General features: G+C 51.4%; 1 protein-coding gene across 1 annotated transcript in view; it reads left to right on the top strand.

Annotated features, from left to right (window-relative positions):
- The window catches only part of LOC142246833 (uncharacterized), a 129,761-nt gene that overhangs the window by 50,400 nt on the left and 51,762 nt on the right, over positions 1 to 27,599 (top strand). The window contains exons 11-12 of the mRNA XM_075319882.1: positions 14,134 to 14,392; positions 26,685 to 26,912. Of these exons, the coding sequence (XP_075175997.1) occupies positions 14,134 to 14,392; positions 26,685 to 26,912 (487 nt within the window). The remainder of the gene's footprint in view (positions 1 to 14,133; positions 14,393 to 26,684; positions 26,913 to 27,599) is intronic.

Raw genomic sequence — 27,599 nt, 5'->3', positions numbered from 1 at the left:
TGCCTTGTGCTCTGCCATGAGGTCCTTGTAGCCTTCCCGGTCTCCAGACTGGAGGAGGGCCATCGCCATTTGCAGAAGGTCATCCGAGCCTGCCAGGCTCGGTGGATTGGCAACTGGTGATCTGCGGCACGCTGCAGAGCCAGGTAATGAGCGACCCGCTGCAGAGCCTGGTGATTCGCTGTCCACTGCAGAGCGGAGGACTGGCATCTGGCTCCTTGAGGACCCTTGGGTGGGCTCCTCCTCGCCGTGTCCTTAATTGCCAGGTTGTGCGATGTCCTCTGCAGAGCTGTTATCTTGCGTCTGGCTCATGGAGGACTCGTGGACAACCTCCTCATCGCTGCACACAACACGCCACCTCTTCGGCTCTGGCCATAGCATTGGCCAGTTCTTTAGCTTTGCTCCTGGTGCTCTCAGCCATTCTTGCAGACTTTGGTCACTGACACAGAACTGCCACCTGATGCCTCCACACACCTCACAGTACCTGCACTCTGACACTCTAGTGTTGAGCTGGTCTTAAGACTCCAGCAGCCACAGCTGCGACTGGCAGTCTTTAGTGTCTGGGAGTATGGGTCTCACACTCACACACACCATTATCTCGATCCCACCGCTGCCACCAATATGTCATGAACAGGGGGAAGGAGTGGAAGTTACACCCCCCCTTTTCCTCCTCACAGAGTACGTGACGCGCTCTCTAGCGCCCCTCTTATAGTCAGTCCAATTATGGAAGTGCCCGACAATAAGCAAGGAGGCCGCTATTCTACTATGCTGATGATTGAAGGGTTCCCGGTGAGAGTAAGGTATATATTCCCCCGACCTTTGCGGACGGAATATATCTAAACCTCCACCAGGTCTCACTGGTTGCCCCACAATGATCCTTGGCATAAACTCGCTGCCACCAATCGATTACGATAACTATTACGCCGAGCACACAGACGTGGAATTCAGGATCGAGATAACAGAACAGCCCAAGATTAAATTATATATTTTAATCGGACTAAGGCACACTAGAAAGTACAATATATACAATATGGAATTTACAGAATATATATCAGAATACATTTACAGGTAAGTTATGGATCACAAGCAGGTATACAGATGTATCAATTACCTTATTCCCTAGCGGACACAGGGGGGCGCTGTGTGACCACACGGTTCCTGGATCTTCCCCCACGTGCACCACACGAGACCACCCGAAGAAGAACACCCAAAAAGTGTCCGTACTGTGTTTATCAAACTGGCTACAATCCATGTCCCCTCCTACCTAGTGACCTCACAGGGGAGTATTGCCTCACCCCTGTCCTGGGTCTGAAACAATATGCCAAAGTGATTATTGGCCATAACTTGGCCTGGGAATGTCGTAGGCGGACGACAATGCTTTCATATTTACAGTTATGATTTTATCTTCACAATGATAGGACACATGATTAGTCTGCTGGTACCCCACTGGCCAATATCAAGTTTGGGATACCTACAAAGGTCCCACACCTATATAAAATATGTGCTAGAATCGTCGGGATGTCTGGATGCGATATTTCTGCTTAACATGTTTATAGGAAGCACGGCTCATGAGATATTAAACATTTATTCCTGGTGCCGGTCTGTCTCAGGTGTACAGGATGCCTCTAGTTTGTTACTTCTGCAGCATCACAGAGGGGGGTCTTCCTTCCCTTTACTGTTCTCAAGGACTAACCAGCTCATCTAATTTCCATATTATAGGAGTTTGCCTTGGGTCAGACCACTGCTAACAGACAATTTACTCAAGTTAATTAGCATACTGATTGAAGTTTCCTTAGGCCTTACGTACCTTGACAAGATGGTGGCTAAAGGAATATGGCTTAATTGCACAGAATATATCCCTATTTCCTCACAATAGCACAATAGCTAAGTCATCATGGGCCATGGGCCAAAGAGCTAAGTGATTGGCTACAAAAGTCACATGTGCTATAGACATTATGACACTGTTGCATCCTGTAAACAGAGACCCAAGCACATAGACACAGAAGGTTGAATGGAAAAAAAACTCCCTTAAAGAGTTAACTATGAAGACAGGCAGCCCTTTTCAAAGCTCCAATTTGTCCTTGGTCCAAACCATATTGTGATGGTCAATGTTGCAACGTGTCTTTGCCTAAGGGGAGCATAAATAAAAGTGGAATGTTGGAAAGACGGCCCAATGACAGAGCGGAGCGTCAGACAGACAGCCAGATGGAAAGCCGGGGAGACTGCCCAAGAGTGGAGCTGCAGGCAGACTGCCAGAGGAGAAAACCAGAACTTTGGAGATGGTCCAAGAGCAGAGCGGAGTGGCAGAGAGAGAGCATAGGGAAAAAGCGGAATGGTGGGAAGATGACCCAAAGGCAGAGCCTAGCGCAGGATAGACAGCCAGAGGGAAAAGTGGAATGCCTGGGAGATGGCCCGAGGGCACAGTGGCCTTTCAGCGAGAGAGCCAGAAGGAAGACTGGAGCCGAAGGGAGACGTCCCAAGGGAAGAGCAGGGTGCTCGGGAGGCGGCTCGAGGGAAGAGCTTAGCGCTGGGGAAATGGCTTGAAGAAAGAGCAAAGTGCCAAGGGGAGGGGCAGAGTGAAGTGCTAAGGAGACAATCTAGGGGCAGAGTGGACCACTGGAGAGAGAACTAGAGGGAAGAGCAAAACCGTGGTGAGACAGCCTGATGGAAGAGCAGAGTACTGGAGATATAGCTCAAGGGAAGAGCGAAGTGCCAGGGAGATGGCTCAAGGGATGAGTGGAACACTGGAAAGATGACCCAAAGGCAGGGCAGAGTGCCGGAGAGATGGCCTGAGGGCAGTGCGGAGCACAGAGGAGATGGCCTGAGGAAAGAGTGGAATGCCTAGTGGCTGAGCAGAGTGGAGCTCAGGAGAGACGGCCTGAATGCTGAGCGAAGCTTCAGCAAGATGGCCAGAGGAAAGAGTACAGCGAAAGGCAAATGGCCCAAGGGAAGAGCGGAGCGCTGGGGAATTGGCTTGAGGGCAGAGTAGAATGGCGAGGAGATGGCATTAGGGCAGAGTGGAGCAGCAGGATGATGGCCTGAGGAAACAGTGGAGCGCTTGGAAGACAGACTGTGGGAAGAGCAGAACGAAGGAGAGACAGCTCAAGGACAGAGCAAAATATCGGGGAGACAACACATGGAGACAACAAGTGGGCAGATTAGAGTGGTGGGAAGATAAGGCAAAGGCAGATTGGAGTGCCGCGGAGACGACCCGAGTTAAGAGTGGGGGTTCGGGAAGATGACCTAAGGGCAGAGTAGTCATAAATCAAACAAGGAAGGACAAGATGTATGACCAATTTTGTCATATTAATAAGACTGCACCCAGTATACATGAGCACAACCAAAGACAAACAGGGGCAACGCAGTCATGAGTCACCAAGGGACCACTAAATCACAGGTCAGTATACCAACTTTTGCAAAAGTATCAAAAAGTGTTTATTCAAATATAGTGCATAGCAAAAGAGGAAATATTCAATACACATTAACAGAAGCATGAACACTGATCAGGCTAAAATAGTATCACAGATGAAAACACGGGTCAACGGACCACATGGGGGGTGCAGATGTACTCATATCATTAAAAAGGCTCCTCAGAGTTGTTGTCGCACAAGTCATAGTAACCCAGGGATCATGTGCACGAAAAAGGGGGCATTACAGCACATGTCCATGGTGACGGGCACAGTAACCTTCAATTACCCACCGCTCTGAGGGGCCCAAAGTTACATGCAGAGAAAGACCAGCCAAGGAGTTGGTCAAAATTAGCTGGAAGCACTCTCATCAAGGCACTCACCCATAAGTGTCCGTAGAGACCGAGGAAAACGTGCCCTCGTGGGGGCACGTTTTCCTCGGTCTCAACGGACACTTATGGGTGAGTGCCTTGATGAGAGTGCTTCCAGCTAATTTTGACCCACTCCTTGGCTGGTCTTTCTCTGCATGTAATTTTGGGCCCCTCAGAGCGGTGGGTAATTGAAGGTTACTGTGCCCGTCACCATGGACATGTGCTGTAATGCCCCCTTTTTCGTGCACATGATCGCTGCTAGTGTATATATGGGTTACTATGACTTGTGCGACAACAACTCTGAGGAGCCTTTTTAATGATATGAGTACATCTGCACCCCCCATGTGGTCCGTTGACCCGTGTTTTCATCTGTGATACTATTTTAGCCTGATCAGTGTTCATGCTTCTGTTAATGTGTATTGAATATTTCCTCTTTTGCTATGCACTATATTTGAATAAACACTTTTTGATACTTTTGCAAAAGTTGGTATACTGACCTGTGATTTAGTGGTCCCTTGGTGACTCATGACTGCGTTGCCCCTGTTTCTCTTTGGTTGTAAGGGCAGAGTAGTGTGGTGGGGAGACAAACAGAGGGCTGGGTGGAGTGGTAGTGAGAAAGCCGGGGAGACAACATTTATAAATGTATACAGTTAGGTCCAGAAATCTTTGGCCAGTGACACAATTTTGGCGAGTTGGGCTCTGCATGCCACCACATTGGATTTGAAATGAAACCTCTACAACAGAATTCAAGTGCAGATTGTAACGTTTAATTTGAAGGTTTGAACAAAAATATCTGATAGTAATTGTAGGAATTGTCACATTTCTTTACAAACACTCCACATTTTAGGAGGTCAAAAGTAATTGGACAAATAAACCAAACCCAAACAAAATATTTTTATTTTCAATATTTTGTTGCGAATCCTTTGGAGGCAATCACTGCCTTAAGTCTGGAACCCATGGACATCACCAAACGCTGGGTTTCCTCCTTCTTAATGCTTTGCCAGGCCTTTACAGCCGCAGCCTTCAGGTCTTGCTTGTTTGTGGGTCTTTCCGTCTTAAGTCTGGATTTGAGCAAGTGAAATGCATGCTCAGTTGGGTTAAGATCTGGTGATTGACTTGGCCATTGCAGAATGTTCCACTTTTTTGCACTCATGAACTCCTGGGTAGCTTTGGCTGTATGCTTGGGGTCATTGTCCATCTGTACTATGAAGCGCCGTCCGATCAACTTTGCGGCATTTGTCTGAATCTGGGCTGAAAGTATATCCCGGTACACTTCAGAATTCATCCGGCTACTCTTGTCTGCTGTTATGTCATCAATAAACACAAGTGACCCAGTGCCATTGAAAGCCATGCATGCCCATGCCATCACGTTGCCTCCACCATGTTTTACAGAGGGTGTGGTGTGCCTTGGATCATGTGCCGTTCCCTTTCTTCTCCAAACTTTTTTCTTCCCATCATTCTGGTACAGGTTGATCTTGGTCTCATCTGTCCATAGAATACTTTTCCAGAACTGAGCTGGCTTCATGAGGTGTTTTTCAGCAAATGTAACTCTGGCCTGTCTATTTTTGGAATTGATGAATGGTTTGCATCTAGATGTGAACCCTTTGTATTTACTTTCATGGAGTCTTCTCTTTACTGGTGACTTAGAGACAGATACACCTACTTCACTGAGAGTGTTCTGGACTTCAGTTGATGTTGTGAACGGGTTCTTCTTCACCAAAGAAAGTATGCGGCGATCATCCACCACTGTTGTCATCCGTGGACGCCCAGGCCTTTTTGAGTTCCCAAGCTCACCAGTCAATTCCTTTTTTCTCAGAATGTACCCGACTGTTGATTTTGCTACTCCAAGCATGTCTGCTATCTCTCTGATGGATTTTTTCTTTTTTTTCAGCCTCAGGATGTTCTGCTTCACCTCAATTGAGAGTTCCTTAGACCGCATGTTGTCTGGTCACAGCAACAGCTTCCAAATGCAAAACCACACACCTGTAATCAACCCCAGACCTTTTAACTACTTCATTGATTACAGGTTAACGAGGGAGATGCCTTCAGAGTTAATTGCAGCCCTTAGAGTCCCTTGTCCAATTACTTTTGGTCCCTTGAAAAAGAGGAGGCTATGCATTACAGAGCTATGACTCCTAAACCCTTTCTCCGATTTGGATGTGAAAACTCTCATATTGCAGCTGGGAGTGTGCACTTTCAGCCCATATTATATATAGAATTGTATTTCTGAACATGTTTTTGTAAACAGCTAAAATAACAAAACTTGTGTCACTGTCCAAATATTTCTGGCCCTGACTGTATATTGTAACGTTGCACCCCGCAACCTGGGGGTTCAACTCGCTTACAGCGGGGTGAGGTAGCTTCAGCAACACATCTACAGTCTTTTTATAAAAATTTCAGCCGTTCATTAAAAACTTGTCATAAACGGCAAACATTAAACATAACAGGCATCTCCTGGCTTAAGGCAAAAACACAGCACAACCACATACCGCGGGCTTCCAGTGCAATACAGTCTCTATCGGAAGTGTGGCGCCTGTACACACTGGCTCCTGCCAGGGAACAACACTTGCTGTGGCTCCTTCCAAGCACCCAGAGACACTCTGCAGACTCCTGTCTGTCTCTCCACTCCAGGAGAGCTTTGGTCCAGGAGCCACCGCACTAACCAGCCTGGTGCACACTACTTCCAGTCTAAACCCAGACTGAATTCCAGAGCCCCGTGTTCAGCCTCCGCACAGGCTGATACATCCAGAGCTCCCTGCTCTGCTCTCACACTCTGCAGAACACACACGGAGTCTCCTAAATCAGACTGGACACACCCACAGGTGGAGGTCTGTAATTCCCACACCTGCACAGCACACAGGCATTATTAAAGGGAACCTGACCCTTATATGCAGAAACAAGCCTTTGAGGAACTACAAGTCCCATAGCAACCTCTTCAGTTTAATATCGCAGCGACCTTCTCCACTGCGACATATAGCCACCATTTACCACATTGGTGGTCGTTATCTCACTATATATATATATATATATATATATATATATATATATTCATATACTACTCAAAAAATATAGGGAACACTAAAATCCCCACACCCCATCCTAGATCTCAGAATGAAACTTTCCAGTTTCAAATCTTTATTCATTACATAGTGGAATGTGTTAAGAAGAATAAAACATACAACTGATCAACGTAAATCAAATTAATATCCCCTGGAGGTCTGCATGGAGGTCTGGATGGAGGTCTGGATGGAGGTCTGGATGGAGGTCTGGACGGAGGTCTGGATGGAGGTCTGGATGGAGGTCTGGATGGCGGTCTGGATGGGGGTCTGGATGGGGGTCTGGACGGAGGTCTGGATGGAGGTCTGGACGGAGGTCTGAATGGAGGTCTGAAAGGAGGTCTGGATGGGGGTCTGGATGGGGGTCTGGATGGGGGTCTGGACGGAGGTCTGGATGGAGGTCTGGATGGGGGTCTGGATGGGGGTCTGGATGGGGGTCTGGATGGGGGTCTGGACGGAGGTCTGGATGGAGGTCTGGACGGAGGTCTGGATGGAGGTCTGGATGGGGGTCTGGATGGGGGTCTGGATGGGGGTCTGGACGGAGGTCTGGATGGAGGTCTGGATGGGGGTCTGGATGGGGGTCTGGATGGAGGTCTGGATGGGGGTCTGGATGGAGGTCTGGATGGGGGTCTGGATGGAGGTCTGGATGGGGGTCTGGATGGGGGTCTGGACGGAGGTCTGGATGGAGGTCTGGATGGGGGTCTGAATGGAGGTCTGAATGGAGGTCTGGATGGAGGTCTGGATGGAGGTCTGGATGGAGGTCTGGATGGAGGTCTGGATGGAGGTCTGGATGGAGGTCTGGATGGAGGTCTGGATGTGGAATGATACTCAAAATCAAAGTGAAAAATCAAATTACAGACCGATCCAACTTCAGTGAAATGTCACAGGTGTAATGGGATAACGGGGAATGGGGCTCATAAACTGGCCCTCAGGCTAGGGGGGCCCTATCTGTTACTGATCCTAGTCATACATCTGAAGGTGATGATGTCTGGGCCGCCTTCCATGCCTGCTCCTAACCAGCCTTTATCTAGTACCCCCTAACTCCTTACCTCGGGGGGTGGGGGGCGAGACAGGAGCGTGTAAACACCAACAGTGATAGACAAACAGGGGAAACCAAAACTCCTATCACACAGCACCTCACACTGAGTTATTGGACAACAAGGAGGAAAACAAAGAGCAGGGAGGAAATAATCTGACGACAGGAGGTAATCCACAGCACACCAACCAACATGCGGTAAACCACCAGACTGGAAAACAACAGCATACGGACCGGTGTAATAGAAAAATATAGTCGGCAAAGGAAGACAATTTCCTTCATCTTAAAAAGCAGGTTGAGTACCTGTGATAGGTCTCCTGCAACTTGTGATCGAAAAGGTAACCAGCAGCCTAGCAGAAATGAACGCCTGCTAGTCCGATCACTAATGAGCATACAGCTGGTCGACGCCGAAGCCTACCTGTGCACCTCAGAAGCACCAGAGAAACCACAATGTGGAGTGTCAGAGTCTGGTCTGAACAGCGTCTGATGCCTGCATTACACTTGGCGAGTTTAGAGCAACACACCATGTGACATGGAAATGCTTCAAGAGCAGGAAGTCAGGGTCTACAGTGTGTGTGGCCTCCACATGCCTGTATGTCCTCCAGTCCCTACAATGCCTGGGCATGCTCCTGATGAGGCTCAGCAGTGTGTGTGGCCTCCACATGCCTGTATGTCCTCCAGTCCCTACAATGCCTGGGCATGCTCCTGATAAGGCTCAGCAGTGTGTGTGGCCTCCACATGCCTGTATGTCCTCCAGTCCCTACAATGTCTGGGCATGCTCCTGATAAGGCTTATCAGTGTGTGTGGCCTCCACATGCCTGTATGTCCTCCAGTCCCTACAATGCCTGGGCATGCTCCTGATGAGGCTCAGCAGTGTGTGTGGCCTCCACGTGCCTGTATGTCCTCCAGTCCCTACAATGTCTGGGCATGCTCCTGATGAGGCTCAGCAGTGTGTGTGGCCTCCACGTGCCTGTATGTCCTCCAGTCCCTACAATGCCTGGGCATGCTCCTGATAAGGCTTATCAGTGTGTGTGGCCTCCACATGCCTGTATGTCCTCCAGTCCCTACAATGTCTGGGCATGCTCCTGATGAGGCTCAGCAGTGTGTGTGGCCTCCACATGCCTGTATGTCCTCCAGTCCCTACAATGTCTGGGCATGCTCCTGATAAGGCTTATCAGTGTGTGTGGCCTCCACATGCCTGTATGTCCTCCAGTCCCTACAATGTCTGGGCATGCTCCTGATGAGGCTCAGCAGTGTGTGTGGCCTCCACGTGCCTGTATGTCCTCCAGTCCCTACAATGCCTGGGCATGCTCCTGATGAGGCTCAGCAGTGTGTGTGGCCTCCACGTGCCTGTATGTCCTCCAGTCCCTACAATGTCTGGGCATGCTCCTGATGAGGCTCAGCAGTGTGTGTGGCCTCCATGTGCCTGTATGTCCTCCAGTCCCTACAATGCCTGGGCATGCTCCTGATAAGGCTTATCAGGGTGTGTGGCCTCCACATGCCTGTATGTCCTCCAGTCCCTACAATGCCTGGGCATGCTCCTGATAAGGCTTATCAGGGTGTGTGGCCTCCACATGCCTGTATGTCCTCCAGTCCCTACAATGCCTGGGCATGCTCCTGATAAGGCTTATCAGGGTGTGTGGCCTCCATGTGCCCGTATGACCTCCCTACAACGCCTGGGCATGCTCCTGATGAGGCTCAGCAGTGTGTGTGGCCTCCATGTGTCTGTATGTCCTCCAGTCCCTACAACGCCTGGGCATGCTCCTGATGAGGCTCAGCAGTGTGTGTGGCCTCCATGTGTCTGTATGTCCTTTCAGTCCCTACAACGTCTGGGCATGCTCCTGACGATGTTCTCCTGAGGGATCTCCTCCCAGACCACGATTAAAGCATCGATAACCTCCTGGACAGTCTGTGGTGCAATATAGCGTTTTTTGGATGGAACGACACATGATGTCTCAGATGTGCTTGATTGGATTCAGGTCTGGGGAACGGGCAGGCCAGTCCATAGCATCAATGCCTTAATCATGCAGAAACTGCTGACACACATGAGGCCTAGTATTGTCATACATCAGAAGGAGCCCAGGGCCCCTTGCACCTGTATATGGTCTCACAATGCGTCCGAGGATCTCAGTACCTAATGTCAGTCAGGGGGCCTTCATGTTTGCACATGTGCGGCCCACCAAACAAATGCCACCCCACACCATTACTTACCCACTGCCAAACCGGTCATGTTGGAGGATGTTCTAGGCAGTAGAACGTTCTGCATGGCATCTCCAGACTCTGTCACATGTGCCCAGTGTGAACCTGCTCTCATCCGTGAAGAGCACAGGGCGCCAATGTCTCATCTGCCAATCTTGGTGCTGCCTGGAAAATGCCAGTCATACTGCATAGTGTTGTGCTGTAACCGCAACACCCACCTGTGAATGTCAGGACCTCATACCACCCTCATGGAGTCGGTTTCTGACAGTTTGAGTAGACACATGGATATTAGTTTCCTGATGGAGGTCATTTTGCAGGGCTCTGGCAGTGCTTCTCCTGTTCCTACTTGCACAGAGGAGGAGGTAGCGGTCCTGCTGCTCTATTGTTGCCCCCTCCACATCTATTGGTGTACTGGCCTGTCTCCTGGTATCTGCTCCATTCTCTGGACACTGTGTTTACAGACACAGCGACCCTTCTTGCCACAGCTCACATTGATGTGATATCCTGGATGAGCTACTCAACCTGAGCAACCTCTGTGGATTGTAGACACCTCCTTATGCTACCTCTAGGGGTGAGAGCAATGACAACATGCAAAAGTGATCAAAACAACAGCCAAAAAGGATGAGAACAGAGAAATGGTCTGCGGTCACCACCTGCACTGCTCCTTTATAGGGGCGTCCTGCTAATTGCCGATCATCTCTACCTGTTATCTGTTCAATTTGCGCAAGAGACATTGGCTCACAATCAGCGCGGCTTCAAAGCTGGATGGCGGATTTCACAGGAGTGAGTGATGGAGGTGCATTGTGTTGGTTAAGTTCCCTTTATTTTGAGCAGTGTGTGTATATATATATATATATATATATATATATATATATATAAAATCAGTATACAGATGTTTCAATATATATCAGTATACTAGACACCCACATATAGTAAAAGATTGAATCTAATCAATAAATTGATTAAACAAAGGTGCCCCCAACAGATCGGATCAATCAAGACATTCACAACGTTCTGCCTTGGATTCCTGATGAGTCTGATTATATCTGACCTGTGGAGCAGCTGTAAAAACCCCCAGGATCATAGTGATATACTAAACCTAAAAGCCAGAAATGGCAGCATCTAAAAAGAAATTACCTGAGGTCATAATGTGAAATGGAACACCCCCACACGCGTTTCGCAATCTTCATCAGGAGGTCAATGTAATGTGAACATAGCCTTATAGGGGTTGTCCAATGCTTTGTAACATTGTCTTTATGTAGGCAGAGGAGAATTAATGGATAAATAGCTGTGGCCCAATAGTCCACATGAGTGCTGCCTCCACCTTTTATCATGCATTCTTGCACTCTGCAGGTGTCGCGGGCGGGGAGGAGGGTGTCAGCACACTACGCTCACCCCCTTCTGCTCGGGTCCGGCGGCCGCTGCTCAGTGGTGGCTCGAGCTGTAGGCCGGATCCCAGGGGTTCTCGAGCGGCACTCCTCGCCCGTGAGTGAAAGGGGGTTGTTGGGTGTGGGGATAGTTTATTGTCCGTGACGCCACCCACGGTTGTGGTGATTTCACCACCGCTGCTCTGGATGGGGATCCCGGGGATGGTGATGCGGAACAGCCAGGTGTTGTGTTGCCCCTCCGTGGGTAGGGGTTAGTGATCCCGGGGCCCCGTGATGGTTTGGGAGATGCAGGGCCTGGTGGGCGCAGGGACGCGGGGGCAGCGCTGTGCCTTGCGGCACTGTGGTACTCACTCAGCCTGAGACGTTGACACAGTTTTTACGGTAAACCAAACGGCTGGTAAGACGGTCCCACGGACGGCTGCACTTGCTCTCCCGGTAGGTGACGGTGATGTCCCTTTTCCTAGCACCTTGGTGTACTTGCTGGTTGCGATGGGTCCCCACCGGTAACCCGCTCCCCGGCTTCAAGCTGGACCGGGGGAGCTCTACTCTTTGCCCGCAGGCGCTGGCCCTAAGAAACTGGTGCCTTGGCGGTGGCGGTGTCTCTCTTACACTGGCTGGGCTGTTGCCTTCAATCGGGACTTGGTTGTTGGGGGATCTACGTCCCCTTCACTGACGGATTCGGCAAATTCGGGCGACTCCTAGCCTTGCCGGGGTCCGAGAGGCCCCTGCCCTGGTGCTGACTGTCCTTCGGAACACTGCTCCAGACCACCGGGCACACAGCCTACGGGGTCCTTCCAGGAACTTCCAAACGGTCCCCCTTCAGACAGTCACCGCCGTTGCTGACCTTGCTGACCTGTCCTGCACACAGCTGGACTACTTCAGGCTTTTGCACGCTCTTTCTGTTCTGTCACCACTCTTGCTGTCCTCCTTTACTACTTTTCTTCCTTCACTTTCACTTAGCTGTTTACTTTAGCCCTGTCTGGGCTACTCCTCCACTCCTTCCACTTCCTTAGCTCATCTTAGCTGTTTACTCCTTCACTCCCCTAGCTTATCTGCCTGGTTCTTCCCGCCTCCAGGGCTGTGAACTCCTCGGTGGGCGGAGCCAACCGCCTGGCCCACCCCCTGGTGTGAATCATCAGCCTCTGGAGGAAGGCAACAAGGATTTTTGGTTAGCTTTGGTGTTCCTACCTGGGATGTGGGGTGTGGTGGTGTGTGACCTGTGTCCCCTGGCTTGTCCAGGGCGACACACAGGGAATTAATATCGGGACCAGGTATTGGTAACTACATCTGCTTTTTTTTCCTGGGAATAGTATATAAGATCAAGGGGGACAGCATAGCCAATCTGTAACACTACTGTTATTTTGAGGCGCAGGGGTCCTGGGTTCAAATTACCCCAAGGACAATATCTGCAAGGAGTTTGTTTGTTCTCCGTTTGTTTTCCTGGGTTACCTTCAGTTTCCTCCCACACTCCAAGGACAAAGGGAATTTAGATTGTGAGCCCCGATGGAGACAATGATGATAATGTCTATAAAGTGCTGCAGAATATGATGGGGCTATATAATGAAATGCCCCACTCTAATAATAAGCAGTCACCAGTCCTCAAACAATCACAGTTGACAATGGTGGATGGGCTCTCACACAGAGATCTGCGTCGCTGTCAGGTCCCTCGCCAGTCCAGATGCACTACAGCTCTCACAAACAGATCGGGTACCAGTATCACTGATACTGCTTCCAGTCACCAGGGGGAGCCAACTGCTGTAGAACGCAGGGGAGCCTGACAGCGACGCAGATCTGTATATGAGAGCCCATTCACTTGCCAATTCTAATTGCTTGGTGCCTGGTAAAGGCGATTCTTTTAGGGGGTGTCTGCTTTCTTTTGGGGGTAAACTTAGCCGTACATACAGAATAATAAATATAAGCAGGTAATTTAAACCTTTCTAATTATGGTCTGTACCCACCACTATAAGACTAGACCACAAGAACAGCAGATCAGATAATGTGCATCGACCAGTGATGGGAGGAGCACGGAATGTTCATGTTCCAGAATGTGATGACGATTAGTTTGGAATAAATGTGGATTTTTATTGTTCATGAATAAATGTGGATTGTTGTTTATGGGAAAATATAGGACACCCTCTGAAAATAAGCTCTAGAGCATCTTTCACAGTTAAAAATAATAGAAAACCCTGTCTTATTTTTGGGAAAACACAATATTTTTCTTAAACTTTGCATTTGTTTAGCTTCTTTAACAAACTTATCTGGAGAAAAAACACAGTTAACCATGTACGGCTCAGATGGTAGCATAAGTAACAGTGTGAACAAGGACAAAGCTCCTCTACATCGGTGCACAGAACTGTGCAGGTCTCGTGAGGAGCATCGATAGTGTGCGCAGCCAGAAGATGTGAATCTCGATACCCATGATTATCCGGACGCTCCCTCCGGGGCGGCACCATCCCAGGTGTTTTCAGCCTTCATCAGTGGCGTATCTTAGGTGGCGGTTCTGTATTTTACGCTGATTAGGTACCCTATAGAATATTACCCCCGTCTCCCTTTTCGATTATTTTGATACATCATCATGGTCTATTGCGCCTCTCTCGGCTTTTGCCGTTCTTGCATAAATCTGTAAAAAAATAAGTGTCCTTATTCCCAGATTCTTCTGTATTTTTCTTTCCTTTTCAGGAAAATAAACTCATCTTTGGGATTTTCTCCAGAGATGCGGAGAGTCAGTATTCCTGGCTGGTGACCGCGGTCACATCACCTGACTGTGAGGTCCGGTCCTGTCATATCCGCAACAGCCGATTCTCCCAATTCTGCAATGATGTGTCTCACTGCAAACTCGGGATCCTCTATCACAGCAAGAACCGAGGGAGAATCAACGTGACCGATATACCGGACGCTCTGTATGATGAGGAGCTGGATCACCTCCACTCCAGACTGGGTAAGAGATGGAGGGTTGTGTGCAGGAGGGAGATGTCTCATGTATGATGTATAAATATGTCCGGTGTGATGGTGGTGATCGGTGAGTTGTGTTATTGTGGTGACCAGTGAGATGGTGGTGACCGGTGAAATGTGTGATTATGTTGACCGATGAGATGTCTGATGGTGGTGATTGGTGAGATGTGTGATGGTGGTGATCGGTGAGATGTGTGATGGTGGTGATTGGTGAGATGTGTGATGGTGGTGATCGGTGAGATGTGTGATGGTGGTGATCGGTGAGATGTGTGATGGTTGTGATCGGTGTGATGGTGGTGATCGGTGAGATGTGTGATGGTGGTGATCGGTGAGATGTGTGATGTTGGTGATCGGTGAGATGTGTGATGGTGGTGATCGGTGAGATGTGTGATGGTAGTGATCGGTGAGATGTGTGATGTTGGTTATCAGTGAGATGTGTGATGGTGGTGATCAGTGAGATGTGTGATGGTGGTGACTGGTGAGATGTGTGATGTTGCTGATCGGTGAGATGTGTGATGGTAGTGATCGGTGAGATGTGTGATGGTGGTGATCGGTGAGATGTGTGATGGTAGTGATCGGTGAGATGTGTGATGTTGGTTATCGGTGAGATGTGTGATGGTGGTGATCGGTGAGATGTGTGATGTTGGTCATCGGTGAGATGTGTGATGGTGGTGATCGGTGAGATGTGTGATGGTAGTGATCGGTGAGATGTGGGATGTTGGTGATCGGTGAGATGTGTGATGGTGGTGATCGGTGAGATGTGTGATGTTGGTGATCGGTGAGATGTGTGATGGTGGTGATCGGTGAGATGTGTGATGTTGGTGATCGGTGAGATGTGTGATGTTGGTGATCGGTGAGATGTTTGATGGTGGTGATCGGTGACATGTGTGATGTTAGTGACCGGTGAGATGTTTGATGGTGGTGATCGGTGCGATGTGTGATGTTAGTGACCGGTGAGATGTGTGATGGTGGTGATCGGTGAGATGTGTGATGGTGGTGATCGGTGAGATGTGTGATGTTAGTGACCGGTGAGATGTTTGATGGTGGTGATCGGTGAGATGTGTGATGTTAGTGACCGGTGAGATGTTTGATGGTGGTGATCGGTGAGATGTGTGATGTTAGTGACCGGTGAGATGTTTGATGGTGGTGATCGGTAACATGTGTGATGTTAGTGACCGGTGAGATGTTTGATGGTGGTGATCGGTGAGATGTGTGATGTTAGTGACCGGTGAGATGTTTGATGGTGGTGATCGGTGAGATGTGTGATGTTGGTGATCGGTGAGATGTGTGATGTTAGTGTGAGGCCCTGGACTATCCAGGTCGTCACAGGTAGTCACATACAACACCACACCCTCCTCCAGGTTAGGTAACACCAGCCAACCCAAAACCCTTGTCACCACCCTCCAGGTTTGATGTCCACACCAGGGGGGGCGGAGCGAGGCGGTTGGCTCCGCCCACCGATGAGTTCACAGGCCTGGAGGTGGGAACCTAGGTAGTCAAGCTCAGGCTCTAGAGGAGTCAAGTTCAAGTTGAAGCAGAGAGTAGTTTTGACAGTGAAGGAGGAAGGTTGAGTCCACAGGCAGACCTACGCTCAGGCCTGCAATAGACTACTCCGGTGGCTGGGTTGGAGCCCAGTTACCATTGGCAAGGAGGCAGACGAAGGTGGCCGCCTGCAGGATACCGGGAAAACAACCGGCGGAACCGTAAGGGACCGGGACAGGGTAGTGGCCCGCCGGAACCGAACCGGGGAGCCAACTGGATACCGGAGCACCAGGCAGGGTACTCAGACCCAGCACAAAGCCCTGAACCGACAGGGCCGAGTCGAATCAACTGATTGCGGGCTGGACTCAAGGACCTATCCCACACAAGACCCATTAGAAGACAACAGCCCAACCATACAGGGTAACGCCACCGCCAAGGCATAGAGACCCAAAGGGCCAGCGTCTGTGGGCAAACGGGCTCCTACGGCATATACAAGTCGGGGAGCGGACTACCGGTGTCTAGGCACAGGAGTCAAACATTTACACACAGAGGTGCAGGAGAAAGGCGGACATCACCAACCTAGTCTGGGAGAAGCTGCAGACGGCTGCGGGCCCCGTTCATCACTCTGTTTGGTTTACCAGAGACTCCAGTGTCTTGTGTCAAAGTGAGTACACCAGTGCCATCAGGCACCGCACCGCACTGCACCGCAACACTTCACCCTGCACCCCGGCCCTCACCTACCGGGCCCCGGGACCAACACCCCCTACTCACGGAGGAGTCAACACCTAGCTGCATCATTACACCGCTCCCAGGAGCCCCCATGCCTTCACCACAGAGGTGGTGTCCATAATCACCACAACCCGTGGGTGGCGTCACGAACTATCATCCCAAACCAAACACCCAAATCCCCGCGTGTAGCGCCAACTCTCTTGCAGAGCGACGTGACCCCCGGGTCCGTGAGAAGCTCGAGCCACCACCCGCAGTACGAGCACGGATCCGAGAGTCTCGGCGGTCGCAGCCGAGCCCGCGGGGCGGTACATTAGTGACCAGTGAGATGTTTAATGGTGGTGATTGGTGAGATGTGTGATGTTAGTGACCAGTAAGGGTGGCTTTACATGCTGCGACATCGCTCGCCGATGCTAGCGATGGCGAGTGTGATAGCACCCGCCCCTATCGTTATGGCGATATGTGAAGATCGCTGCCGTAGCGAACATTAACGTTACGGCAGCGTCACACGTACTTACCTGCTTGGCGCCGTCGCTGTGACTGGCGAACCGTCTCCTTTCTAAGGGTGCGGTTCGCTCGGCGTCACAGCGACGTCACTAAGCGGCCGCCCAATCAAAGCGGAGGGGCGGAGATGAGCGGAATGAACATCCCGCCCACCTCCTTCCTTCCGCATTAATGGTGGTGATCGGTGAGATGTATGATGGTGGTGAGATGTGTGATGGTGGTGACCAGTGAGATGTGTGATGGTAAGATGTATGATGGTGGTGAGGTGTGTGATGGTGGTGACCGGTGAGATGTATGATGGTGGTGAGGTGTGTGATGGTGGTGATCGGTGAGATGTATGATGGTGGTGAGGTGTGTGATGGTGGTGACCAGTGAGATGTGTGATGGTGAGATGTATGATGGTGGTGAGGTGTGTGATGGTGGTGAGGTGTGTGATGGTGGTGAGGTGTGTGATGGTGGTGAGGTGTGTGATGGTGGTGAGATGTGTGATGGTGGTGACCAGTGAGATGTGTGATGGTGAGATGTATGATGGTGGTGAGGTGTGTGATGGTGGTGACCGGTGAGATGTATGATGGTGGTGAGGTGTGTGATGGTGGTGACCAGTGAGATGTGTGATGGTGAGATGTATGATGGTGGTGAGGTGTGTGATGGTGGTGAGGTGTGTGATGGTGGTGAGGTGTGTGATGGTGGTGAGGTGTGTGATGGTGGTGAGGTGTGTGATGGTGGTGAGATGTGTGATGGTGAGATGTATGATGGTGGTGAGGTGTGTGATGGTGGTGAGGTGTGTGATGGTGGTGAGGTGTGTGATGGTGGTGACCGGTGAGATGTATGATGGTGGTGAGGTGTGTGATGGTGAGATGTATGATGGTGGTGAGGTGTGTGATGGTGGTGAGATGTGTGATGGTGATGAGATGTGTGATGGTGGTGACCGGGGAGATGTGTGATGGTGAGATGTATGATGGTGGTGAGATGTGTGATGGTGGAGACCGGGGAGATGTGTGATGGTGAGATGTATGATGGTGGTGAGGTGTGTGATGGTGGTGACCGGTGAGATGTATGATGGTGGTGAGATGTATGATGGTGGTGAGGTGTGTGATGGTGGTAAGGTGTGTGATGGTGGTGAGGTGTGTGATGGTGGTGAGGTGTGTGATGGTCGTGAGGTGTGTGATGGTGGTGAGATGTGTGATGGTGGTGAGGTGTGTGATGGTGGTGAGATGTGTGATGGTGGTGAGGTGTGTGATGGTGGTGAGGTGTGTGATGGTCGTGAGGTGTGTGATGGTGGTGAGATGTGTGATGGTGGTGAGGTGTGTGATGGTGGTGACCGGTGAGATGTATGATGGTGGTGAGGTGTGTGATGGTGGTGACCAGTGAGATGTGTGATGGTGAGATGTATGATGGTGGTGAGGTGTGTGATGGTGGTGAGGTGTGTGATGGTGGTGAGGTGTGTGATGGTGGTGAGGTGTGTGATGGTGGTGAGATGTGTGATGGTGGTGACCAGTGAGATGTGTGATGGTGAGATGTATGATGGTGGTGAGGTGTGTGATGGTGGTGACCGGTGAGATGTATGATGGTGGTGAGGTGTGTGATGGTGGTGACCAGTGAGATGTGTGATGGTGAGATGTATGATGGTGGTGAGGTGTGTGATGGTGGTGAGGTGTGTGATGGTGGTGAGGTGTGTGATGGTGGTGAGGTGTGTGATGGTGGTGAGATGTGTGATGGTGGTGAGGTGTGTGATGGTGGTGAGGTGTGTGATGGTGGTGAGGTGTGTGATGGTGGTGACCGGTGAGATGTATGATGGTGGTGAGGTGTGTGATGGTGAGATGTATGATGGTGGTGAGGTGTGTGATGGTGGTGAGATGTGTGATGGTGATGAGATGTGTGATGGTGGTGACCGGGGAGATGTGTGATGGTGAGATGTATGATGGTGGTGAGATGTGTGATGGTGGAGACCGGGGAGATGTGTGATGGTGAGATGTATGATGGTGGTGAGGTGTGTGATGGTGGTGACCGGTGAGATGTATGATGGTGGTGAGATGTATGATGGTGGTGAGGTGTGTGATGGTGGTAAGGTGTGTGATGGTGGTGAGGTGTGTGATGGTGGTGAGGTGTGTGATGGTCGTGAGGTGTGTGATGGTGGTGAGATGTGTGATGGTGGTGAGGTGTGTGATGGTGGTGAGATGTGTGATGGTGGTGAGGTGTGTGATGGTGGTGAGGTGTGTGATGGTGGTGAGGTGTGTGATGGTCGTGAGGTGTGTGATGGTGGTGAGATGTGTGATGGTGGTGAGGTGTGTGATGGTGGTGAGATGTATGATGGTGGTGAGGTGTGTGATGGTGGTGAGATGTGTGATGGTGGTGAGGTGTGTGATGGTGGTGAGGTGTGTGATGGTGGTGAGGTGTGTGATGGTGGTGAGATGTGTGATGGTGGTGAGGTGTGTGATGGTGGTGAGGTGTGTGATGGTGGTGAGGTGTATGATGGTGGTGAGATGTGTGATGGTGGTGACTGGTGAGGTGTATGATGGTGGTGAGGTGTGTGATGGTGGTGAGATATATGATGGTGGTGAGGTGTATGATGGTGGTGAGATATATGATGGTGGTGAGGTGTGTGATGGTGGTGACCGGTGAGATGTGTGATGGTGGTGAGGTGTGTGATGGTGGTGAGGTGTATGATGGTGGTGAGATATATGATGGTGGTGAGGTGTGTGATGGTGGTGAGGTGTGTGATGGTGGTGAGGTGTGTGATGGTGGTGAGGTGTATGATGGTGGTGAGATATATGATGGTGGTGAGGTGTATGATGGTGGTGAGGTGTGTGATGGTGGTGACCGGTGAGATGTGTGATGGTGGTGAGGTGTGTGATGGTGGTGAGGTGTGTGATGGTGGTGAGGTGTATGATGGTGGTGAGATATATGATGGTGGTGAGGTGTGTGATGGTGGTGAGGTGTGTGATGGTGGTGAGGTGTGTGATGGTGGTGAGGTGTGTGATGGTGGTGACCGGTGAGATGTATGATGGTGGTGAGGTGTGTGATGGTGAGATGTATGATGGTGGTGAGGTGTGTGATGGTGGTGAGATGTGTGATGGTGATAAGATGTGTGATGGTGGTGACCGGGGAGATGTGTGATGGTGAGATGTATGATGGTGGTGAGATGTGTGATGGTGGTGACCGGGGAGATGTGTGATGGTGAGATGTATGATGGTGGTGAGGTGTGTGATGGTGGTGAGATGTGTGATGGTGGGGAGATGTGTGATGGTGGTGAATTGTGTGATGGTGGTGAGATGTGTGATGGTGGTGAGGTGTGTGATGGTGGTGAGGTGTGTGATGGTGGTGAGGTGTATGATGGTGGTGAGGTGTGTGATGGTGGTGACTGGTGAGGTGTATGATGGTGGTGAGGTGTGTGATGGTGGTGACCGGTGAGATGTCTGATGGTGGTGAGGTGTATGATGGTGGTGAGGTGTGTGATGGTGGTGAGATGTGTGATGGTGGTGAGGTGTGTGATGGTGGTGAGATGTGTGATGGTGGTGAGGTGTGTGATGGTGGTGAGGTGTGTGATGGTGGTGAGATGTGTGATGGTGGTGAGATGTGTGATGGTGGTGAGGTGTGTGATGGTGGTGAGGTGTGTGATGGTGGTGAGATGTGTGATGGTGGGGAGATGTGTGATGGTGGTGAGGTGTGTGATGGTGGTGAGATGTGTGATGGTGGTGAGGTGTGTGATGGTGGTGAGGTGTGTGATGGTGGTGAGGTGTATGATGGTGGTGAGGTGTGTGATGGTGGTGACCGGTGAGATGTCTGATGGTGGTGAGGTGTATGATGGTGGTGAGGTGTGTGATGGTGGTGAGATGTGTGATGGTGGTGAGGTGTGTGATGGTGGTGAGATGTGTGATGGTGGTGAGGTGTGTGATGGTGGTGAGGTGTGTGATGGTGGTGAGATGTGTGATGGTGGTGAGATGTGTGATGGTGGTGAGGTGTGTGATGGTGGTGAGGTGTGTGATGGTGGTGAGATGTGTGATGGTGGGGAGATGTGTGATGGTGGTGAGGTGTGTGATGGTGGTGAGATGTGTGATGGTGGTGAGGTGTGTGATGGTGGTGAGGTGTGTGATGGTGGTGAGGTGTATGATGGTGGTGAGGTGTGTGATGGTGGTGACTGGTGAGGTGTATGATGGTGGTGAGGTGTGTGATGGTGGTGACCGGTGAGATGTGTGATGGTGGTGAGGTGTATGATGGTGGTGAGGTGTGTGATGGTGGTGAGATGTGTGATGGTGGTGAGGTGTGTGATGGTGGTGAGATGTGTGATGGTGGTGAGGTGTGTGATGGTGGTGAGGTGTGTGATGGTGGTGAGATGTGTGATGGTGGTGAGATGTGTGATGGTGGTGAGGTGTGTGATGGTGGTGAGGTGTGTGATGGTGGTGAGATGTGTAATGGTGGTGAGATGTGTGATGGTGGTGAGGTGTGTGATGGTGGTGAGGTGTGTGATGGTGGTGAGATGTGTGATGGTGGTGAGATGTATGATGGTGGTGAGATGTGTGATGGTGGTGAGGTGTGTGATGGTGGTGACCGGTGAGATGTATGATGGTGGTGAGGTGTGTGATGGTGAGATGTATGATGGTGGTGAGGTGTGTGATGGTGGTGAGATGTGTGATGGTGATGAGATGTGTGATGGTGGTGACCGGGGAGATGTGTGATGGTGAGATGTATGATGGTGGTGAGATGTGTGATGGTGGTGACCGGGGAGATGTGTGATGGTGAGATGTATGATGGTGGTGAGGTGTGTGATGGTGGTGAGATGTGTGATGGTGGGGAGATGTGTGATGGTGGTGAGGTGTGTGATGGTGGTGAGATGTGTGATGGTGGTGAGGTGTATGATGGTGGTGAGGTGTGTGATGGTGGTGACTGGTGAGGTGTATGATGGTGGTGAGGTGTGTGATGGTGGTGACCGGTGAGATGTGTGATGGTGGTGAGGTGTATGATGGTGGTGAGGTGTGTGATGGTGGTGAGGTGTGTGATGGTGGTGAAATGTGTGATGGTGGTGACCGGGGAGATGTGTGATGGTGAGGTGTATGATGGTGGTGAGGTGTGTGATGGTGGTGAGGTGTGTGATGGTGGTGAGATGTGTGATGGTGGTGAGATGTGTGATGGTGGTGAGGTGTGTGATGGTGGTGAGGTGTGTGATGGTGGTGAGATGTGTGATGGTGGTGAGGTGTGTGATGGTGGTGAGATGTGTGATGGTGGTGAGGTGTGTGATGGTGGTGAGGTGTGTGATGGTGGTGAGGTGTGTGATGGTGGTGAGATGTGTGATGGTGGTGAGATGTGTGATGGTGGTGAGGTGTTTGATGGTGGTGAGGTGTGTGATGGTGGTGAGATGTGTGATGGTGGTGAGGTGTGTGATGGTGGTGAGGTGTGTGATGGTGGTGAGGTGTGTGATGGTGGTGAGGTGTGTGATGGTGGTGAGATGTGTGATGGTGGTGAGATGTGTGATGGTGGTGAGGTGTTTGATGGTGGTGAGGTGTGTGATGGTGGTGAGGTGTGTGATGGTGGTGAGATGTATGATGGTGGTGAGGTGTGTGATGGTGGTGAGATGTATGATGGTGGTGAGATGTGTGATGGTGGTGAGATGTGTGATGGTGGTGAGGTGTGTGATGGTGGTGAGGTGTATGATGGTGGTGAGATGTGTGATGGTGGTGAGATGTGTGATGGTGGTGAGGTGTATGATGGTGGTGAGATGTGTGATGGTGGTGAGGTGTGTGATGGTGGTGAGGTGTATGATGGTGGTGAGATGTGTGATGGTGGTGAGGTGTGTGATGGTGGTGAGGTGTATGATGGTGGTGAGATGTGTGAATGGTGGTGAGGTGTGTGATGGTGGTGAGGTGTATGATGGTGGTGAGATGTGTGATGGTGGTGAGGTGTGTGATGGTGGTGAGGTGTATGATGGTGGTGAGATGTGTGATGGTGGTGAGATGTGTGATGGTGGTGAGATGTTGATGGTGGTGAGATGTGTGATGGTGGTGAGGTGTGTGATGGTGGTGAGGTGTGTGATGGTGGTGAGGTGTGTGATGGTGGTGAGATGTGTGATGGTGGTGAGGTGTGTGATGGTGGTGAGGTGTGTGATGGTGGTGAGGTGTGTGTGGTGGTGAGGTGTGTGATGGTGGTGAGGTGTGTGATGGTGGTGAGGTGTGTGATGGTGGTGAGATGTGTGGTGGTGGGTGTATGATGGTGGTGAGATGTGTGATGGTGGTGAGATGTATGATGGTGGTGAGATGTATGATGGTGGTGGATGTGTGATGGTGGTGAGATGTGTGATGGTGGTGAGGTGTGTGATGGTGGTGAGGTGTGTGATGGTGGTGAGGTGTGTGATGGTGGTGAGGTGTGTGATGGTGGTGAGATGTGTGATGGTGGTGAGGTGTGTGATGGTGGTGAGGTGTGTGATGGTGGTGAGGTGTGTGATGGTGGTGAGATGTGTGATGGTGGTGAGATGTGTGATGGTGGTGAGATGTGTGATGGTGGTGAGGTGTATGATGGTGGTGAGATGTGTGATGGTGGTGAGATGTATGATGGTGGTGAGATGTGTGATGGTGGTGAGGTGTGTGATGGTGGTGAGGTGTGTGATGGTGGTGAGGTGTGTGATGGTGGTGAGGTGTGTGATGGTGGTGAGATGTGTGATGGTGGTGAGATGTATGATGGTGGTGAGGTGTGTGATGGTGGTGAGGTGTGTGATGGTGGTGAGGTGTGTGATGGTGGTGAGGTGTGTGATGGTGGTGAGGTGTGTGATGGTGGTGAGGTGTGTGATGGTGGTGAGATGTGTGATGGTGGTGAGATGTGTGATGGTGGTGAGATGTGTGATGGTGGTGAGGTGTGTGATGGTGGTGAGGTGTGTGATGGTGGTGAGGTGTGTGATGGTGGTGAGGTGTGTGATGGTGGTGAGGTGTGTGATGGTGGTGAGATGTGTGATGGTGGTGAGATGTATGATGGTGGTGAGATGTGTGATGGTGGTGAGGTGTGTGATGGTGGTGAGGTGTGTGATGGTGGTGAGGTGTGTGATGGTGGTGAGATGTGTGATGGTGGTGAGGTGTGTGATGGTGGTGAGGTGTGTGATGGTGGTGAGGTGTGTGATGGTGGTGAGGTGTGTGATGGTGGTGAGATGTGTGATGGTGGTGAGATGTGTGATGGTGGTGAGATGTGTGATGGTGGTGAGGTGTGTGATGGTGGTGAGGTGTGTGATGGTGGTGAGATGTGTGATGGTGGTGAGATGTGTGATGGTGGTGAGGTGTGTGATGGTGGTGAGGTGTGTGATGGTGGTGAGGTGTGTGATGGTGGTGAGATGTGTGATGGTGGTGAGGTGTGTGATGGTGGTGAGGTGTGTGTGGTGGTGAGGTGTGTGTGGTGGTGGTGTGTGATGGTGGTGAGGTGTGTGATGGTGGTGAGGTGTGTGGATGGTGGGTGAGGTGTGTGTGGTGGTGAGGTGTGTGATGGTGGTGAGGTGTGTGATGGTGGTGAGGTGTGTGTGGTGGTGGGTGTGGGGTGGGGGTGAGGTGTGTGATGGTGGTGAGGTGTGTGTGGTGGTGGGTGTGTGATGGTGGTGGGTGTGTGATGGTGGTGAGGTGTGTGTGGTGGTGAGGTGTGTGTGGGGTGTGGTGTGTGTGGTGGTGGGTGTGTGATGGTGGTGAGGTGTGTGATGGTGGTGAGGTGTGTGATGGTGGTGGGTGTGTGTGGTGGTGGGTGTGTGTGGTGGTGGGTGTGTGTGGTGGTGAGGTGTGTGATGGTGGTGGGTGTGTGTGGTGGTGGATGTGTGTGGTGGTGAGGTGTGTGTGGTGGTGGGTGGTGTGGGGTGGTGGGTGTGTGTGGTGGTGGGTGGGTGTGGTGGTGGGTGTGTGTGGTGGTGGGGGTGTGTGGGTGGTGGGGTGTGTGGTGGTGGTGGGGTGTGTGGGGTGGTGGGGTGTGGGGTGGGGGTGTGTGGGTGGGTGGGTGTGTGATGGTGGTGGTGTGTGGTGGTGGTGGGGTGTGTGATGGTGGTGAGGTGTGTGATGGTGGTGGGGTGTGTGTGGTGGTGGGGTGTGTGGTGGTGCGGTGTGTGTGGTGGTGGGGTGTGTGATGGTGGTGAGTGTGGGGGGTGGTGGGTGGTGTGGGTGGTGGGGTGTGTGGTGGTGGGGTGTGTGTGGTGGTGGGTGTGTGATGGTGGTGAGGTGTGTGATGGTGGTGAGGTGTGTGTGGTGGTGAGGTGTGTGATGGTGGTGGGTGTGTGATGGTGGTGGGTGTGTGATGGTGGTGAGATGTGTGATGGTGGTGAGGTGTGTGATGGTGGTGGGTGTGTGATGGTGGTGAGGTGTGTGGTGGTGGTGAGGTGTGTGTGGTGGTGAGGTGTGTGATGGTGGTGAGGTGTGTGTGGTGGTGAGGTGTGTGATGGTGGTGAGGTGTGTGTTGGTGGTGAGATGTGTGATGGTGGTGAGATGTGTGATGGTGGTGGGTGTGTGATGGTGGTGGTGTGTGTGGTGGTGGGTGTGTGATGGTGGTGAGGTGTGTGATGGGTGGGGGTGTGGGTGGTGGGTGTGTGGGGGTGGTGGGTGTGTGATGGTGGGTGAGGTGTGTGATGGTGGTGAGGTGTGTGATGGTGGTGAGGTGTGTGATGGTGGTGAGGTGTGTGATGGTGGTGAGGTGTGTGATGGTGGTGAGGTGTGTGATGGTGGTGAGGTGTGTGATGGTGGTGGGTGTGTGGTGGTGGGTGTGGTGGTGGTGAGGTGTGTGATGGTGGTGAGGTGTGTGATGGTGGTGAGGTGTGTGATGGTGGTGAGTGTGTGATGGTGGTGAGGTGTGTGATGGTGGTGAGGTGTGTGATGGTGGTGAGGTGTGTGTGGTGGTGGGTGTGTGATGGTGGTGAGATGTGTGATGGTGGTGAGATGTGTGATGGTGGTGAGGTGTGTGATGGTGGTGAGGTGTGTGATGGTGGTGAGGTGTGTGATGGTGGTGAGGTGTGTGATGGTGGTGAGGTGTGTGATGGTGGTGAGTGTGTGATGGTGGTGAGGTGTGTGATGGTGGTGAGGTGTGTGATGGTGGTGAGGTGTATGATGGTGGTGAGATGTGTGTGGTGGTGAGGTGTGTGATGGTGGTGAGGTGTGTGTGGTGGTGAGATGTGTGATGGTGGTGAGGTGTGTGATGGTGGTGAGGTGTGTGATGGTGGTGAGGTGTGTGATGGTGGTGAGATGTGTGATGGTGGTGAGGTGTGTGATGGTGGTGAGTGTGTGATGGTGGTGAGATGTGTGATGGTGGTGAGGTGTGTGATGGTGGTGAGATGTGTGATGGTGGTGAGATGTGTGATGGTGGTGAGGTGTGTGATGGTGGTGAGGTGTGTGATGGTGGTGAGGTGTGTGATGGTGGTGGGATGTGTGATGGTGGTGAGGTGTGTGATGGTGGTGAGTTGTGTGATGATGGTGGATGTGTGTGGTGGTGAGGTGTGTGATGGTGGTGAGGTGTGTGATGGTGGTGAGGTGTGTGATGGTGGTGAGATGTGTGATGGTGGTGAGGTGTGTGATGGTGGTGAGATGTGTGATGGTGGTGACCGGGGATCTTCACTTTCTGTACAGGGAAGGAGAACGTCTTTGTGGTGATAGATGATCTGGATGACAGCGGTGATCGCCAGAAAACCCAAATCCAGAACAATCAGCCGAGTATCAGGGAAAAAGCCGAAGATTTATTCCTCATCAGCGACGAGGAGAAGAAATCAGACTACGACAGACGTCTCGCGGTGGACAGAAGACGAGCGGAGGAGAAGCTGCAGAGGCTGAAGGACGCGATAATGAGGAGGAGAACAGGTGAGAATAGATTAGAAAGGAGGAGGAAAGATCCGTCACTTTTCATAAGATTTAACAATTCGCCTGTGCGTCCACGATGAGTTTTTGGTGAGTTCGTGTCCCTGCGTGTTTTGGCGTCACACTCTGCAGATGCCTCATGAGTCCACCAGCGCAGTGTTTTCTTCGTCTGTCGCACCTCCTCGGTGTGACGTCACATGCCGGACTTTCCCTGCGTGTTTTGGCGTAACACGCTGCAGATGCCTCATGAGTCCACCAGCGCAGTGTTTTCTTCGTCTGTCGTACCTCCTCGGTGTGACGTCACATGCCGGACTTTCCCTGCCGCTCGGTATGGGACCCCATCATCCGGGGATCCCGGTTATATAACGCTGCGCGGTGTGACATGCCGGACATTCCCTGCCGCTCGGTATGGGACCCCCATCATCCGCTGCTCGTGAGATTTCAATCGGGGTTGGGCGCCCCCCGCACCTTCTGGGACATTTACAGCTTCTGGCTCTCCACTTGTAGTCTACCAAAAGGCATTTCTGTTCTGACGCTTGTCCCCAGCGGAGGTCGCTGTATGGGGGCGTTTGCTGGATGTGGCAGGCTCCATTATATCATATTTTCGGTAAACTATTTTTGTATATTTCTAGCCTGCACCCATCACCTCCGCAGCTAATATTTGCCCCCCCCATCTGTGTGACTGCTGCA

This window comes from Anomaloglossus baeobatrachus, chromosome 7, assembly GCF_048569485.1.
Source record: "Anomaloglossus baeobatrachus isolate aAnoBae1 chromosome 7, aAnoBae1.hap1, whole genome shotgun sequence".
Taxonomy (NCBI): Eukaryota; Metazoa; Chordata; class Amphibia; order Anura; family Aromobatidae; genus Anomaloglossus; species Anomaloglossus baeobatrachus.
This window is presented reverse-complemented; position numbering and strand designations above follow the sequence as displayed.